At 41.3% G+C, this 15,945-nt stretch overlaps 1 protein-coding gene across 1 annotated transcript; it reads left to right on the plus strand.

The window, feature by feature from the left end:
• Positions 1 to 13,121: 13,121 nt before the first annotated feature.
• Positions 13,122 to 13,840, plus strand: LOC135478167 (toll-like receptor 13). The gene is made up of 2 exons (XM_064758438.1): positions 13,122 to 13,207; positions 13,369 to 13,840. Exons 1-2 carry the CDS (start codon positions 13,122 to 13,124, stop codon positions 13,838 to 13,840), a joined length of 558 nt encoding a protein of 185 aa, XP_064614508.1.
• The last annotated feature ends 2,105 nt before the right edge of the window (positions 13,841 to 15,945 follow it).

The following is a 15,945-nucleotide window of genomic DNA, read 5'->3' on the forward strand; positions in this document are numbered from 1 at the left end:
TGAATGTCTTGACTGTCTGAAATGCATTGAAGCCAGCTTGAAAAAAGAGTAAGGTTTATAGTTTGTCAGGCAGGCTGAGAGAGAACGATATATAGAGCATTAGTATGAGAGCTGTGTCTATATAGTCTAGTATAGTTTGTCAGACAGGCTTTATGTAAACCCCATTGCGCTGAAATGGGATACAGCGATCATTTTTCGCATACCTTCCTGTTTTAGAGTTACTCAATCGGTTAATTACATGCATTATATAAAGGCTGAGAAAGAACGATCTTTATATATAGCATTACTATGAGAGCTGTGTGTATATAGTCTAGTATAGTTTGTCAGACAGGCTTTATGTAAACCCCATTGCGCTGAAATAGGATACAGCGATCATTTTTCGCATACCTTCCTGTTTTAGAGTTACTCAATCGGTTAATTACATGTATTATATAAAGGCTGAGAAAGAACGATCTTTATATATAGCATTACTATGAGAGTTGTGTCTGTATATTCCATGGGCGCGTGCGCCAACTTTGTTTAGTACATTACATGTATGTATGTATGTATGTATGTATGTATGTATGTATGTATGTATGTATGTATGTATGTATGTATGTATGTATATATGTATGTATGAATGAATGATGTATGTATGTATGTATGTATGTATGTATGTATGTATGTATGTATGTAGGTAGGTAGGTAGGTAGGTAGGTGAATCCCTGGCTGGCCGTGGAACTAGCCTTTGCGCTCTCAGCCTTTGCGCTCTCAGCTTTTGTTTAGTCCTACCCAGTCTGAAGGTGGTGTGACATTACGTTCTGTCGCTCTTAGAGGCAGGACGTATTCACTAGCCTCGCTGTAAATAGCCTGTACATAGTTTAGTGCATTTCCACTTTGTAATATCGTATCTATTTTGCACTCAGCATCCACACTGTTCCAAAAGCATAGTTGTGGTCCTCTTTTTAGGGTAGTAGTTCTCGCCCTGGCCCACAATGTTGTGGGCAGGGCGAGTAAATAGACCCTTAAGCCTTAAGCTTGTAATACAAGGAGGTGTACAACCGGTTGAAGTATACAATCGGCTAAAGGAGTTAGTGGGGAGTGGGCCTAATGTCCTAAAGTTACTAATCAATGCTTCTCATTTAACGGGGTAGATTGCCCGATATATGATGTGGTGGAGCAAAGGCTCCTGGTTAGATCTCGATGTCCGATCGATGTGCCCGATGACACTATTCGAGGTTTGATGTCCCGGTATGGCACGGTCCATCACGTCAGCCGGGAACATTACCTTTTTGATAGGTCACGTGAGAATGGTATGCGCCGTATTTACATGAGTGGTGTGACGGAGACCATTCCACAATCAATTTCGGTTGGGAATTTTAGAATTCCTTTGTGGTACAGAGGTCAGGTCCGTGCCTGTCACATCTGTGATAGCGCAGAACATTTCAAGGCCGACTGTCCTTTAAAGGATAAATGCCTCAAGTGTAAACAAGCAGGCCACTTTCAAAAGGACTGCCCGCTGAGCGATGAAAATGACAATGGCGATAATAACGATAACGATTGCAATGATAATGATGATGGTGATAAAGATAGTAATGTTTATGAAGTTGAAGGTGACAATAAAGATGAGAATGAAGGTCGAGGAGATGATGATGGTAATTATGGTGAGGGACATGGGAATGATATGGAAATTGGGGTTTCTGGCGAGTCTGTTCCTTCCAGTCAACAAAATAAAGGGACTTTGGATAACTCTGCTGCTGACAACGAGGAAGCTGGAGAGTGGCAAGTTGTCACTAACTCCATGTCCTCCAGCAAAAAGATTCGAAATAAGCGCATTGATGCTACAAATAAGGTCAGGAAGTTAAGCGAATGGCCAGTAGTAGGTGGGCCCCAGAGCCTTTGCGAGGCATCTCAGACGTCAAATAGCCCGGAGTGGGTTGTCGGTATGAATCAAAACTCGAATTCCTCCACACCCCCTAGATCGTCAGAAATTTCGAATACTACGCCATCCTGCATTAAGGAGACGCAATCCAGTGGCGTGACGCCCTCCAAAGGTACACTTGGTAAGAGTCCGTCCTTATGGGGTAGGACGTTCAGCCCTGACCCGTCTACAATGTCACAGTTAGACACTAGAGATATAGCAGATTGCCTTGATCCTCAGGGAAGCTCTCAGCAATCTGATATGTCTAGGGCTGGTGGAGAATCCAGTATGGAGGAATCTCTTTCGGAAATGGATGCACCCGAAGACTTGCCTGCCTATACCAATGGCAAGGGTGAGGTCTTGGTACCTGTCTCAACATCCCTGGGGTAGTATTATCGCACATTGCGACGAGACTCTAAAGTTGACAAGGTTAAAAAGCAGAGGAAGTTGATAACGTTGTCACAGGAGGATTTTGCTGAGCGTAGGGCAGCGATGTACAAGAAGTCCAGAAAAAAGAGTGAGTGAGTGAGTGCTTAGGGTGCATGTACGTGTAATGTGCCTTCTTGTTGCAGGACGGATTTCCACCGCTATTTTATTTAGTGCTGCTTCACTGAGACGACTTACCGAAGGCAAGTAAGCCGCCCCGCCCGAGCCATTATATTGATACCGGTCAACCAGTCGTTGCACTATCCCCTTCATGCTGAACGCCAAAAGTCTTTTAAAGTCTTAGGTGTGACTCGATCAAGGATTGATCCTGGATCTACCAGTCCCGAAGCGGACGCTCTACCAACTGTGCTATCCGGGCCGGTCCCAGAAAAAAGAAAAAGAATAAATAAATATTAATAATGGCTACTACAAAGATCATACAGTGGAACTGTAGAGGATTGAGGTGTAACCTCGCAGAGCTCCAGATGTTAGCTCAAGATCTCAATCCTGTAGCTTTTAGCTTGCAGGAAACTCTGATGACTGATCCTAGTTATCAATGTCGAGGTTATGTATCTCATCACGCTGTTGCCACGTCTACGAATGGAAAGGCATCAGGGGGTTCTTCTCTTTTGATTAGGCAGGGTGTAATACACAATAGAATGGCACTGAACACCGATTTGCAGGCGGTGGCGGTGCGTATCACACTGGGTATAGTATTAACAATCTGTTCTATTTATATACCACCTTCTTCTACTCTTCACCAACAAGAGCTGCAAAATTTATATGATCAATTACCTAAACCGTGTCTTCTTTTGGGAGACTTTAATGCCCATAGTGTTCTCTGGGGTGACTCTAAACGTAACCAGAAGGGCTCTGTATTGGAGGATTTTATATCTAATAACTCTCTATGCGTCTTAAATGATGGCACACATACTTACCTTCATCCTACAAAGGGAATTTATTCGGTCCTTGATTTAGCTCTGGCTGATGCAGGGCTAAGATCGGAATTCAGCTGGAGCGTCCATGATGATCTGTGCGGAAGCGACCACTTCCCCACCATACTTACCCTTGAGGAGCCGGTATCTTCCTCCCTTCCACGCTTTAATTATGATAAAGCAGACTGGCCCCGCTTTGCTGTTCTGTGTGGTGAAACACTTACTAGCGACCTTTTTCTTGATGCAGTTGATCCTATCCAGTTATTCTCGGATCAGCTAATCGATGTAGCCTCCAAATGTATCCCGAAATCTTGTGCGGTTCCTCGTATTAAGAAACCGTGGTTCACGGAGGACTGTAAACGAGCTAGGCGTTTCAGGAAACGTGCTGAGCGCGTGTACCGATGTAGACCATCTCCCGGTAATTTAGACGATGTTAGGCGTACTCGAGCTAAAGCTCGTAGGACTATCAAACAGTCCAAACGTGACTCTTGGAAACGTTATGTTTCTAAGATTAATCATCGTACCACTATGTCAAAAGTCTGGAATATGATCCAACGCATCAAAGGCAAGGGATCCAATGTCACTGTCAATCATCTTAAAGACGGGAATAATTCTTTGACAGAAAAACTTGACATAGCCAATAGGGCGCTTCTTTGGCGCACCATTCGTCTTCAGATAATTACTTGCCTCAGTTCCAGCGTAACAAGGAACGGACCGAGGCAAGTCCTCTTGATTTTACATCCTCTAATGAAGAATCCTACAATGCTACATTTTCTCTACATGAACTATCCGCATCCCTTAGCAAGGCCCATGACTCAACTCCAGGGCCAGATGATATCCACTATCAGCTTTTACGACACCTTCCAGAGTCTTCCTTAAGGGTGCTTCTTGGAATTTTTAATACCATTTGGATTTCCGGGAATTTTCCTGCCTCATGGCAAAACGCTATTATTGTCCCCATCCCAAAGCCCGGAAAGGATTCTACCGATCCAAATAACTATCGTCCTATTTCCTTAACCAGTTGTGTATGCAAGACTATGGAGAGGATGATTAACGATCGCTTGGTTTGGTTTTTGGAGACTAATGAGTTGATAAGCGACATTCAATGTGGATTTCGAAAGAATCGCAGTACTGTTGATCACCTTGTTCGTCTAGAATGCTTTATTAAGAACGGTATCGTTAATCGTGACCATGTCGTATCTGTCTTTTTTGATCTGGAAAAGGCATATGACACTACTTGGAAATATGGCATTATGAAAGATATGCATGGATTTGGACTTAGAGGCCGGCTTCCTGACTTTATTCGTAAATTCTTAGACCATCGTCACTTCCAAGTTCGGGTTGGGGCTACCCTATCTGACTACTTTGAACAAGACCAGGGGGTTCCTCAAGGCAGCATTTTATCAGTTACTCTCTTTAGCATTAAGATTAATAGCCTTGTCAGAGTTTTATCTCCTAGTATGAATGCGTCCCTTTTTGTGGACGATCTTGGTATCTCTTGTCGAGGCAAAGGTATGCAGACTATTGAGAGACAGCTGCAGATTTGCCTTAACAAAATCCATGCCTGGGCACTGGAGAACGGATTTAAGTTCTCCAAGTCGAAGACTAACTGTGTACACTTTTGTCGGAAGTACTTCCCCCAAGAAGACCCCAAGGTATTTTTAGATGGATCCCCCATCAAGGTTGTGCCGGAGGCAAAATTCCTCGGGGTGATCTTCGATAGGCACCTTACATTTGAATCTCACATTAATTATCTTAGAGCCAGATGCCTAAAGGCGCTTGATATTTTGAAGGTTGTCTCTAGTGCTCGATGGGGAGGGGATCATGAAACCCTACTTCAGCTCTATCGAGCACTGATTCGTTCTAAGCTAGACTATGCCTGCAGTGTTTATGGAGGTGCGTCACGCTCTCAGTTGAAGAAACTCAATACTGTACATCACCAGGCCCTACGGTTGTGCTTAGGTGCTTTCCGTACCTCTCCTGTGGAGAGTCTGTATGTTGAAGCAAACGAGCCTCCCCTGGAGCTTCGAAGAACTAAACTATCCTTACAGTATATCACCAAGCTTAGAGCCAATCCATCCAACCCAGCCTTTGATTGTGTCTTCCATCCGGAATTTGAAGACTTATATGCTCAGAAGCCATCCATTGTTCCTCCACTGGGTGTCCGCATCCAGGAACATGTGCAAGCAGCTGGACTTGGGCTGGATACTATCACTCCCATACGCATCCAGGAAGATCCACCGTGGTTATGTCCTGAACCTCAGGTTGATACCTCGCTCTCCTCCCTGAAGAAATCTTCCACCAACTCTTTAGTATACCAGCAGGAGTTTAGTAATATGTGTTCGAAGTTTCCATTTTATCACCGCATATTCACTGACGGTTCCAAGAATGATGATGGCGTGGCTTCTGCCGCTGTCCTTGGACCCAGAGCCGTTTCAATTCGGTTTCCAAATTCCTGTTCTGTATTTACTGAGAAAACCAAGGCAATTTTGTGCGCACTTCGGTCCATTCCAGAGCTAGGAGATAGCAGATTTCTCATCTGCTCTGACTCCCTTTCCTGCCTCCAGGCAATTCGGGCTAGTTCGCCTGTACATCCAGACATTCTGTCTATCAGGGAGATGTTTAAACGACTTAATGAAGATTTTATCATTGTCTTTTGTTGGGTGCCCGGGCATATGGGTATCCCTGGGAATACTGCTGCAGATGAAGCCGCGAAGGCGGCTTTGCATTCCCTTACTACCCAAACTGACGTTCCATATTTGGATTTGCGTTCACTTATTTGCTCCTATATCAAGCGCTTGTTTCAGGCTCAATGGGATGACCAGACAACCAACAAACTGCATGATATTCGTCAGTTTGTTGGTCCAGCGCCTTCCCTTTCACGGCATTGTCTCCGCTCTTGCATTTTGAGGAGGTGTCGTATCGGTCACACACGTGCTACGCACGGGTATTTGTTAAAAGGAAAAGATGCTCCTCATTGCTTTGCTTGTGATCAACGGTTCACAGTCAAGCACATATTGCTTGACTGTGGCGACTTTGCTCCTGTACGAGATTCCTTTTATCACGTAAGCTCTCTTTCAGAACTTTTCAATTCTGTAGAAAGTGATACTATTTTTGACTTTCTCTCTGCCATTGGTATGGCAGGAAAGCTGTAATTTTAAACTACCGTCTGTGTTTGTTATGTGACTTCTGGTGTCCTTTTTAACTGAACAGTAAATGAATTATCCGTAGTAGATCGACTACTTGACGTTTTATTGTCGCGATAAAACTGAAATATTGTTGAAAGCGACGTTAAAACTTTCACTCACTCACTCACTTGTAGGTAGGTATGTAGGTAGGTAGGTATGTAGGTAGGTAGGTAGGTAGGTAGGTAGGTAGGTAGGTATGTAGGTAGGTAGGTATGTAGGTAGGTAGGTATGTATGTATGTATAGGTTTTGGGGGGTCTGACAGCAACCCGCGCATGGTCATGGGTTTCCCCCGGGCTCTGCCCGGTTTCTTCCCACCATATTTCGTATAGGTGAAATATTCTTGAGTACGGCGTAAAACACCAATCAAATAAATAAATAAATATGTTTTGGGGTTCTACCTTTTTTAAAATTAATTTTAAAAAAGAAACCAAAGAGAATGTTATAAAATAGCATTTAAACCAAAGAACTCCTCAACCCTGAACAATTTTTTATCCTTCTTGATAAAACCACGGCAATCGGCTTCTACTTCAAGTGGAAAAGGCTATCTTAAGACATACATCTCTCCAAGAAAAATACTCTCGTTTCCTCATGCATGGTACATACCGTTAAATCTCACAATTTTTTATACAAATCTCGCTTGGCACCATCTGTTGGAAACAGTTCTGATGTACATGGTTTATTTTGATAAAAGCTGGCAACATAGTCCTCGCAACATAGTCTTGCGGATATTGTGTGATCAAACCTTAAAGTTCTACTCCAGCGGATGCCATTAACAATGAAAGCAGGATATATGCATTTCAGTGTGAGTAGATTAAAAAGTTGGTTTTGTCTTTTATTTTCATGTTGTTGTTTATTTGACTGCTTTGTGCCAGTTGGTGGGCTTTCCTCAAACCCGCTTGCCCTATAGGTGATTTCCGTGTGCCGAAAACAGCGTGTCTTGAGATATTTTTTTAACAGTTTTAGACTAACAGTTCCGAAAAGTGTTTATAAATACCCGTGACTGTACGTGACTTGCAGAACGTAAGATACAAATGTCTAAAAGTAAGCAGCATATATGGGCATGCGAGCTGTTGTTGTATTGTGCTGGTTTCATTAAATCGATACAAGGCGTAGCCTTATTTCTTCATCTCATACTTCCTCCAGAAAAAAAAAACAGTTTTAATATGCTATGAACATCATTCCATACTTTTTATCTTTCCTTTGTTGGAGTTTAAAGGCAGAGAAGACTCTAACATGAAGCACATGTCAGGTGAAATATTGTCTGGGAAAACATTTCGATTTATTATTTTTTTTAATTTTTCATATATTGGGACTAACGATGTCACTTCAGGTTTTTGCCACTAGACACACACAGAGAGCTATATTTCATCACTTAAAATGTATCTACATTTAGAGCTATGAATGCATTCACAAACTGACCTTGAAGCGAAATATTTCAAGCCAAAAACATTTCTGTGACGTCACTGATACCCAACACTGGGTCCCAATAGACCACCAAGGAATCCTATTATCGTATAACCTGCCTATGGTCGTGGGTTTCCGCCGGGCTCTGCCCGGTTTCCACCCACCATAATGCTGGCCGCCGTCGTACAAGTGAAATATTCTTGAGTACGGCGTAAAACACCAATCAAATATATAAATAAATGTTATCGTGTACACACGTTTCAATGCAATTGATCATTATTGATTTTTGATTATTTAATGCAATAATCAACAATTATGCATTATGTAGTGATTATTATGAAGTGTTTTCAATGTTTACCTATCCTTAATAATGTTTTCTTGTGGCCCTTGGTAGTGACGCTTGCCACAGTGATTGGGTGTAGTCTGCACTCAACCCAGTCGTCATCACTATCAGGGCTTGCCTCCCTCAGATGTGGTTTGGTCAAGGAATGGTCACTTTGATGTCATTCTTATGCTGTCTATAAATTAACAATGTGTTGAAGGCTAGCTTCCGCGTTAGATTTAAATACCAACCATTTGTGTGGTCAACACTGGGAACGGCTTTGTCATCCCGGTCACGGTTTTTTTTTAAAAGAAATTCGGTTTAATAAAGGATTAGTAATTGTTTCTCATGGGGACAGTGTTTTCGTCTTATTATTTTTCATGCTGATAGTTCTGGCCAGCTACATAATAGCTACGGCTACATACTATGTTTTAAATACATTTCAGTCGGTCACAAAAATTCTATAAAAATAAATAAATAAAACTATTTTCCTGGACAGTGTTTAAGGCTCTTTCATCAGATAAATACATTATGACTTTCTTAAGTTTCAATGAAATTGCACTCATACCAACTGTATTCTCACAGTACTCACCAACAGTTCGAAACAAAAGTGAAAGTAAACAATAGTCCATAGCCCCAAGATGCTGAGGAAACCGGCTGTATTCTCACAGCACTCACCAACAGTAAGAAACAAAAGTGAAAGTAAACAGTAGTCCATAGCCCCAAGAGACTGAGGAAACCTATTGTATTCTCACAGTATTCAGAAAACAGTACGAAGCAAAAGTGAAACGTAAACAATACCCCGCACCCCAAGAGATTGAGGAAACCGACTGTATTCTCACAGCACTCACCAACAGCACGAAACAAACGTAAAAAGTAAACAATAACCCACAGCCCCAAGAGACTGAGGAAACAGCTATAAATACGGACATTAACTACTGTTGATCTTAAACATTTAACCACGAAAAAAATGTATCGGCCACACGTGTCAAGTTTAAGACATAAGGCCATACAGGTCCATCACATGTGGTAATTTAACAGGGTTGTTATTGGTATGACGTCACAGCCTGATCCAGATTCTGACTTCAAAGTATAGGACATAAGTGTTTCCTGATTCAGAGTTACCCAGTCAGTTAATCACATGCAGCGTATAAAAGCTGAGATAGAACGATCTATAACATCACTATGGAAGCTGCGCCTATACATTGCATGGGCGCGTGCGCCAACTTGGTTTAGTACATTTAATGTATGGATGTGTATGGGTTCTACCTTGTATACTTCATTTGAAAAAGAGACCAAAGAGAATGTGAGATTTATCGGAACTGCGTGGAACCAAGTCTCCAGTAAATCTCGTCTAAACCTCGTCCTGTACCGGTACGCTAAATCTCGATCGAATCTCGTAGGAATCTCGCGCTGTCGTGCAAGTCTCGTCAGAATGTCACTTCTTTACTGATATGGTGAGTAAAAAAGGCCATATTCTCAGGAGAATCGCACGATAGCGCACACTTAATTGATTGATTTATTTATTTGATTGGTGTTTTACGCCGTATTTCACTGATTTAATTCAGATTCGGTCGAGATTTAGACGACAACGGGAGATTCAGACGCATGTGAGAGATTTACATGACATTTCCGACTGAATGTCGTTGTAGTCTCGTTTGAATCTCGTTACAATGTCGTGTTGTAGTCCTTATCATGAACTAATCTCGACTAAATCTCGCAATGTCGTTCGAATATCATAGAAACTGGTTTTGGGTATGTATGTGAAAGCGAGCACGGCAGCTTCCGGCTTCCGTGTTTTTCGGCCTTGGCGGTCATATGCTTCAATCCGCAGATGTCTTCAATTTCAGTAGAAAAAACATCTTTTCAACAATTGCTGATATGAACCAAGGTCAGAACTAAAAATATAAATGGATTTTCCTGAAAGACAATCCGACAACGTAATGGTGCCTTATATCCTTGTAGAATTATATAATACCTTGAAAAGACCCACTGGGCTGGAAACCGATATAAAGGACTTTTAACACGGGTTGCTCCTTGGCTTACAGACTAATGGGATTTGTATATGTACATAACTCCAGAGATCTTACACAATTCTCGTCTAACATGTAACTCTTTGCATGTATATAGTAATTCAGACAGCACCTGGTGCTGTGACTTGTGTAATCTGATAGTGTCAGAGAAAAAATGCGGTGATGTTAAATGCACAAAAAATGCATGGAGCGATATTAAATCCACAAAGTGTGCAGTGATGCTAAATGCACAAAACATGTAGCTATGTTAAATGTATAAAACATGTAATCATGTTGAATGCACAAAAAACGCAGTGATGCTAAATGAACAAAAAGTGCAGTAATGTTAAATGCACAAGAAATGCATGGAGTAATGTTAAATGCACAAAAATGCATGGGGTGGTGTTAAATACACAAAAATGCAGTGACGTTCAATACATGAAAAAACGCAGTGATGTTCAGTGCACAAATAATGCAGCCATGTAAATACACAAAAATGCTGTGATGTTGAATACATGAAAAAACGCAGTGATGTTCAGTGCACAAATAATGCAGCCACGTAAATGAACAAAAATGCTGTGATGTTGAATACATGAAAAAACGCAGTGATGTTCAGTGCACAAATAATGCAGCCACGTAAATGCACAAAAAATGCAGTGTTGTTATTTGCAATTTATCAGACGTCACTGGTGTGGAATTCTTTAAAATGATGTGCTGTCGATCGTCACGTTTAATATGCAATCATGTGAATGTAGACACGCAGTTTTTCGATTGGATAATCAACTCTAACGACTCTTAGCTATGACAGTATGATTAGCTAAGGGAAATACCAACTCATTTATACAGTTTTATTTTAACTGTTCAGGTTAACACGCTGAAACAATAGCAAATTACACGAACCTTATCGCAGAACGATTGTGGATTTCTACGTATTGCTAATCCGCAGCCTCTTGGGGCTAAGGGGTATTCTTTACTTCCACCTTTGTTCGTGCTAATGGTGAGTGCTGTGAGAATGTAGTCGGTATGAGTGCCATTTCGTTGTAGCTTGATATACTTCATTGTAACTTGCTATAGATTAAGGTTCAATAAAGAAAAGGCTTAAAGGGATATGGCATGGTGTGCGTTTTAGAACTGTTTTTTTTTTTTTTTTTTCTTGTTCTTGAGGAAGTATGAGATGAAGAAAGCGGATACGCCACAGGGCCTTTTATCGAAATAATTATACCAGCATATTGCAACAACAACACCAATGTCATACATGATACTTACCTTTAGACATTCGTAGCTTACTTTCCGAATAGACCTTGTCTGTTAAAAAAAATCAACTTTATAATCCACTCACGCTGAAAATCATATATCTCACTTTCATTTTTAATGGCATCTAAACCCGCTGGAGTAGAACTTTAACCCTTGCGCACACGGTACCTGTAAGACTACGTTGCCACGGTTATGTTGCTAAGACTATGTTGCTACGGTTATATTGCTAAGACTATGTTGCCAGAATTCCATCCAAGCGATGGTGCCAAGCGAAATTTGTGCCAAAAATTGTGAGATGATAAAACGACTGTACTTTTCTTTGAGAGATGGTTTTCTAAAGATAAACTTTTCCAGTTGCAGCAGAAGCAGATTGCTCTACCGTGAGCCAAGAGGGATATATAACTGTTTAGGAATGAGGAGTTTTGGGGTTCAAATGCGTGATTTTTTTTCTTTTTTGAATAATTATTAAATACGAAGTAAAACACCACACGTACAAACAAACAATTAATTTTATAAACAAAGCTGGCACTTTCATGGAATATATATATAGACACTCACAGTGATGTTATATATAAATCGTTTCAGTCCAGTGACTTTTACATAGAGCCTGGCCTACCACACACCCTATTATCATCTCACATAACCTGGTTTCAATGCATGTCAGACAGTCAAAACTTTTACTTGTTGGTTAGAGTCTGTCATAATGTACCTCTCCCTACAAACAGGCTCCACGCAGTTAATATTTATTTATTTATTTATTTCATTGGTGTTTTACGCCGTACTCAAGAATGATTCACTTATACGACGGCAGCCATCATTATGGTGGGAGGAAACCGGACAGAGCCCAGGGGAAACCCACGACCATCCGCAGGTTGCTGGCAGACCTTCCCACTCCGCGGTTAATACCACGGCTGTACACGTTCAGCATATTTGTACATAGAATATGGCCATTGTTGTACCTTAACACTGAGAAAAGGACACTTTGTCGGTAGAAAAAGAAATATTTCCTCAAAGGGGCCTCTCCAGGAGACGAGGTAGAGTTATGAAGTTTCGCGTCCCGCTGTTAATGATCGCCCTTCATTGGGGCGGGCCAAAAAAAGTCACCATGTTGATCTCAGGCACCACGGACTTCGGATCATCCCGCCCACAACAGAGAGTCTCGACTTGAGTTGGAATTTTCTGCAAAGTATACCCAATGATTCCTTCGTCAACCTCGTTCGATGTCTGGGAATGCACTCACGAGGCTGGAACCGTCAGCTTTTGCAGGGCTGTTACGGCTCCTTTGTTTGAACGTCGGATACAACCAGTTTCTACTGGGATACAAATCCTACCCTCCTACAGTATTCTACCCTCTGGAAAAACCGGAAATCCTAAATACTGCTGACAAAATAGGCCAACATGACCAGTCGACAGGATTATAAGACGAGATATTTAGCGACTTTGGCTCGTTGAAAGAGTTATCAATTGGACTTCACAACGGTTATTTTGGTGCCTTACAGAACTTAAGACGCTAGCCAACAACAAAACTGATCCACTTTCCCGTGTCAATTTATAAGTTAGTCTCGTTGAAATTCGTGGACATGTCATCCAATGTAATCTCGTAAAGAAAGTGGTTGGTCGTTGACATTTCACTCCAAACCAGTGGTGTTTATATCTGTACATGTAATACTCTGAACACTATGCACTGGCTGTTGGAAGGTTCAGCCATTGTGGAGGAACCTTGCTCACTGAAGTGCACCCTACAGAATGGAACAGTGGTGAAAATGTGTGCCCTCCAGTCACAGCTGAAGAACATGGACGTGAGCTGTGTCAGCAAATTTTGTTTACCGTCTCCATAGTTGGTTCTTGTTTGATCACCGTGATGATTGTACTTGGTGTCTTTGCCTACAGATGAAATATAAAATATTGGGTTCTTACAAAATTTAGGAGGGGTCCTGTGTATAAAGAGCTGACCAACGAGCAATACAAATATGATGCATTCGTGGCTTACAACTACACCAGTTACCGATGGGCTTGCATCGATGTGAGAAAAGTTTTGGAAGTTGAGAACGATTTCTCACTGTGTCTTCACGATCGCGACTTTATCCCCGGGGGAAACATTCAGCAGAGCATCGTGGACGCCATGAACAGCAGCCGGAAAATCATCTTGGTGATCAACAAAGCTTTCATGAAAAGTGAATGGTGTGAATTCGAAGTTCAAATGGCGGGCATGCGCATGGTGAGAGACGGCCTTGATGACGCCATTATAGTGATCATGATGGAAGAAATCCCTGTGACTGAAATGCCCAAATCGCTGCTGAGCCTGTGGAAACATATCGGATTCCTGGTGTGGCCCGAAGATGACCCAGACGATGAACGGATCTTCTGGAGCCGTCTGCTAGACGGGATGGCGCGCTGAAGTGTCTGTTCGTCATTGTTTCGTGTAGTATGAGATTTTTATGGCGTGGAAAGACGACTGTAGCTTTAAGCGAAAGTAAGATTGAATAATTTCTCCGTACGGTTTGTCATGTCATTTTGCTGGACAGGAAATGAAGTTTACTGTCGGATTCTAAATTCAGCAAACCTGCCCGTGGCGGTGGGTAAGACAAGGAGTGGAGTGAAACAGCACTTCCGATCATTAACACATTGAACTTTAAATCGATGTCGCAGAAATTGTTCAGAACTTTTTCAGAATTTTGCTACAGACACATCATGGGTTGTGAACATTGACTGCCAAAAGGCGTTCGCACCACCTTGATTCTGCATTAGTCTCGGGTTGTAGATTTTGAAGTGTTACAGTCAAATAACAGAGCAGGCCTATGCTTACGGTTCCAAAAAGCAACTGTATAGGTTCAGTGCTTTTTGACGAACAGGGTAGCTCATGTTACTAACAAGTTAGTGTACAATGGCTTCTTCCAACAGGGCTCTAGTCTTATTTGTCACCATCTGACATTTTAACCATCTTAGACGAACTTTACTCAACGTGATAAACACATTTTTCATACATTTTCTGCTACATCACATATCAAAACCGGGTGTTTAATAATTGTTAGGAAAAGATTGCTTTCCCTGATGATGTTAAGAAAAATCGGGTTTACAAGGTTTTATGTAAAGTTGTTCCATTAGAGAGAATTTTATCTTACATGAGATCAGATGTTGGCTTAAATGGTGGCCCGATTAACCGTAAATTTCTGGCGTGAATAGCCCTTCATTAAGTATTTTTATTTGGTATCAGTTAAGAGTGACTTCCCTTGACCACAATGGTTTCTGTGCTTATATGTATGCCTTGGATTTTATAATAGTTTGTAAATAACGATGCATAAAAAATTATTTCTACCGTGCCTTATTGTATTAGCAACATTTACCAAGTTATCCTTTGGGCCTGTCTACGGCTATATTTCTTATAAAGGTATGTATGTATATTATCTTTCGACATCAGTAATCCTGAATAAGTTCATTTGCCGCTTTTTTGAAACATTTCATCGCTGTATTGAGATTATATAATTAAAATGAAAGAAAGCTAAAAAATGAAGAAATGTTCTCAGATAGACAACTATCTATAGTTATATCTCTTATAAAGGTATGTGTGTATATTATCTTTCGACATCAGTAATCCTGAATAAGTCCATTAGCCGTGTTTTTGAAACATTTCATTGCTGTATTGAAATTATGTGAAAGAAAACTAAAAAAATGAACAAATGTTCTCAGATAGATAACTGAAAACTATGCGTAAAAATACGAGTGTACGTTGCTGCTGTTTAAGCATTTACATGAACAGTTAGGTTAAAACCTTTAGGTAAACTGACAAGAGGCTGTATTTCACCGCTTGTGTGTGTGACCATTTGCCAGCTATCCCACTGTCGCCGCTAGTCTGGTTTTACTATGTCGTACTTTGTCTTAATTATATTACAATTCTTCTATGTTTGGAGGGGGGGGGGGGGGGGGGCGGGAGAGACGAAGTGTTATCTTTACCAGTGCTCCTCGAGGAAAGAAAAGGTATATACCTTTGAGGTGGTTATTTTCATTGACTGAGCTCTGGGACACGCCTTAAAACGAGTTTCGTAATTTATTTGTATATTTATTTATTATTTTTTTTGATCGAATATTTGACTTATACGACGGCGGCCAGCATTATGGTAGGAGGAAACCGAGCAGAGCCCAAGGGAAACCCACGACCATCCACAACTACCTAAGGACTAAGAAAGCATAGGCTATAATGTACGAAAATAGGATGGAATCTTGCAAAGAGAAACAGTCAGCAGTTTCCAATGATGTTGGAAAGACGCAAGGTATGTTCTCGTGGACATACGCAGTAGATCCACCTCACATGGCAGATGTATCGGTGGATTTCCGCTCTTAGCCGTGGCTCTTATCAGAGAATTTTCGACGCTTCTAAAGCGCAACCGTTCGCCATCCTTCTTAACCTCTCCTTCTCCTACATGACGCGTTTCAGGTAATGAATTTTCTTCATATTCAATTATAAATTTCTCCCCAGCTTTATTATATTCCATTATTTGCGTCCTT

This window comes from Liolophura sinensis, chromosome 11, assembly GCF_032854445.1.
Source record: "Liolophura sinensis isolate JHLJ2023 chromosome 11, CUHK_Ljap_v2, whole genome shotgun sequence".
NCBI classification, from domain to species: Eukaryota; Metazoa; Mollusca; class Polyplacophora; order Chitonida; family Chitonidae; genus Liolophura; species Liolophura sinensis.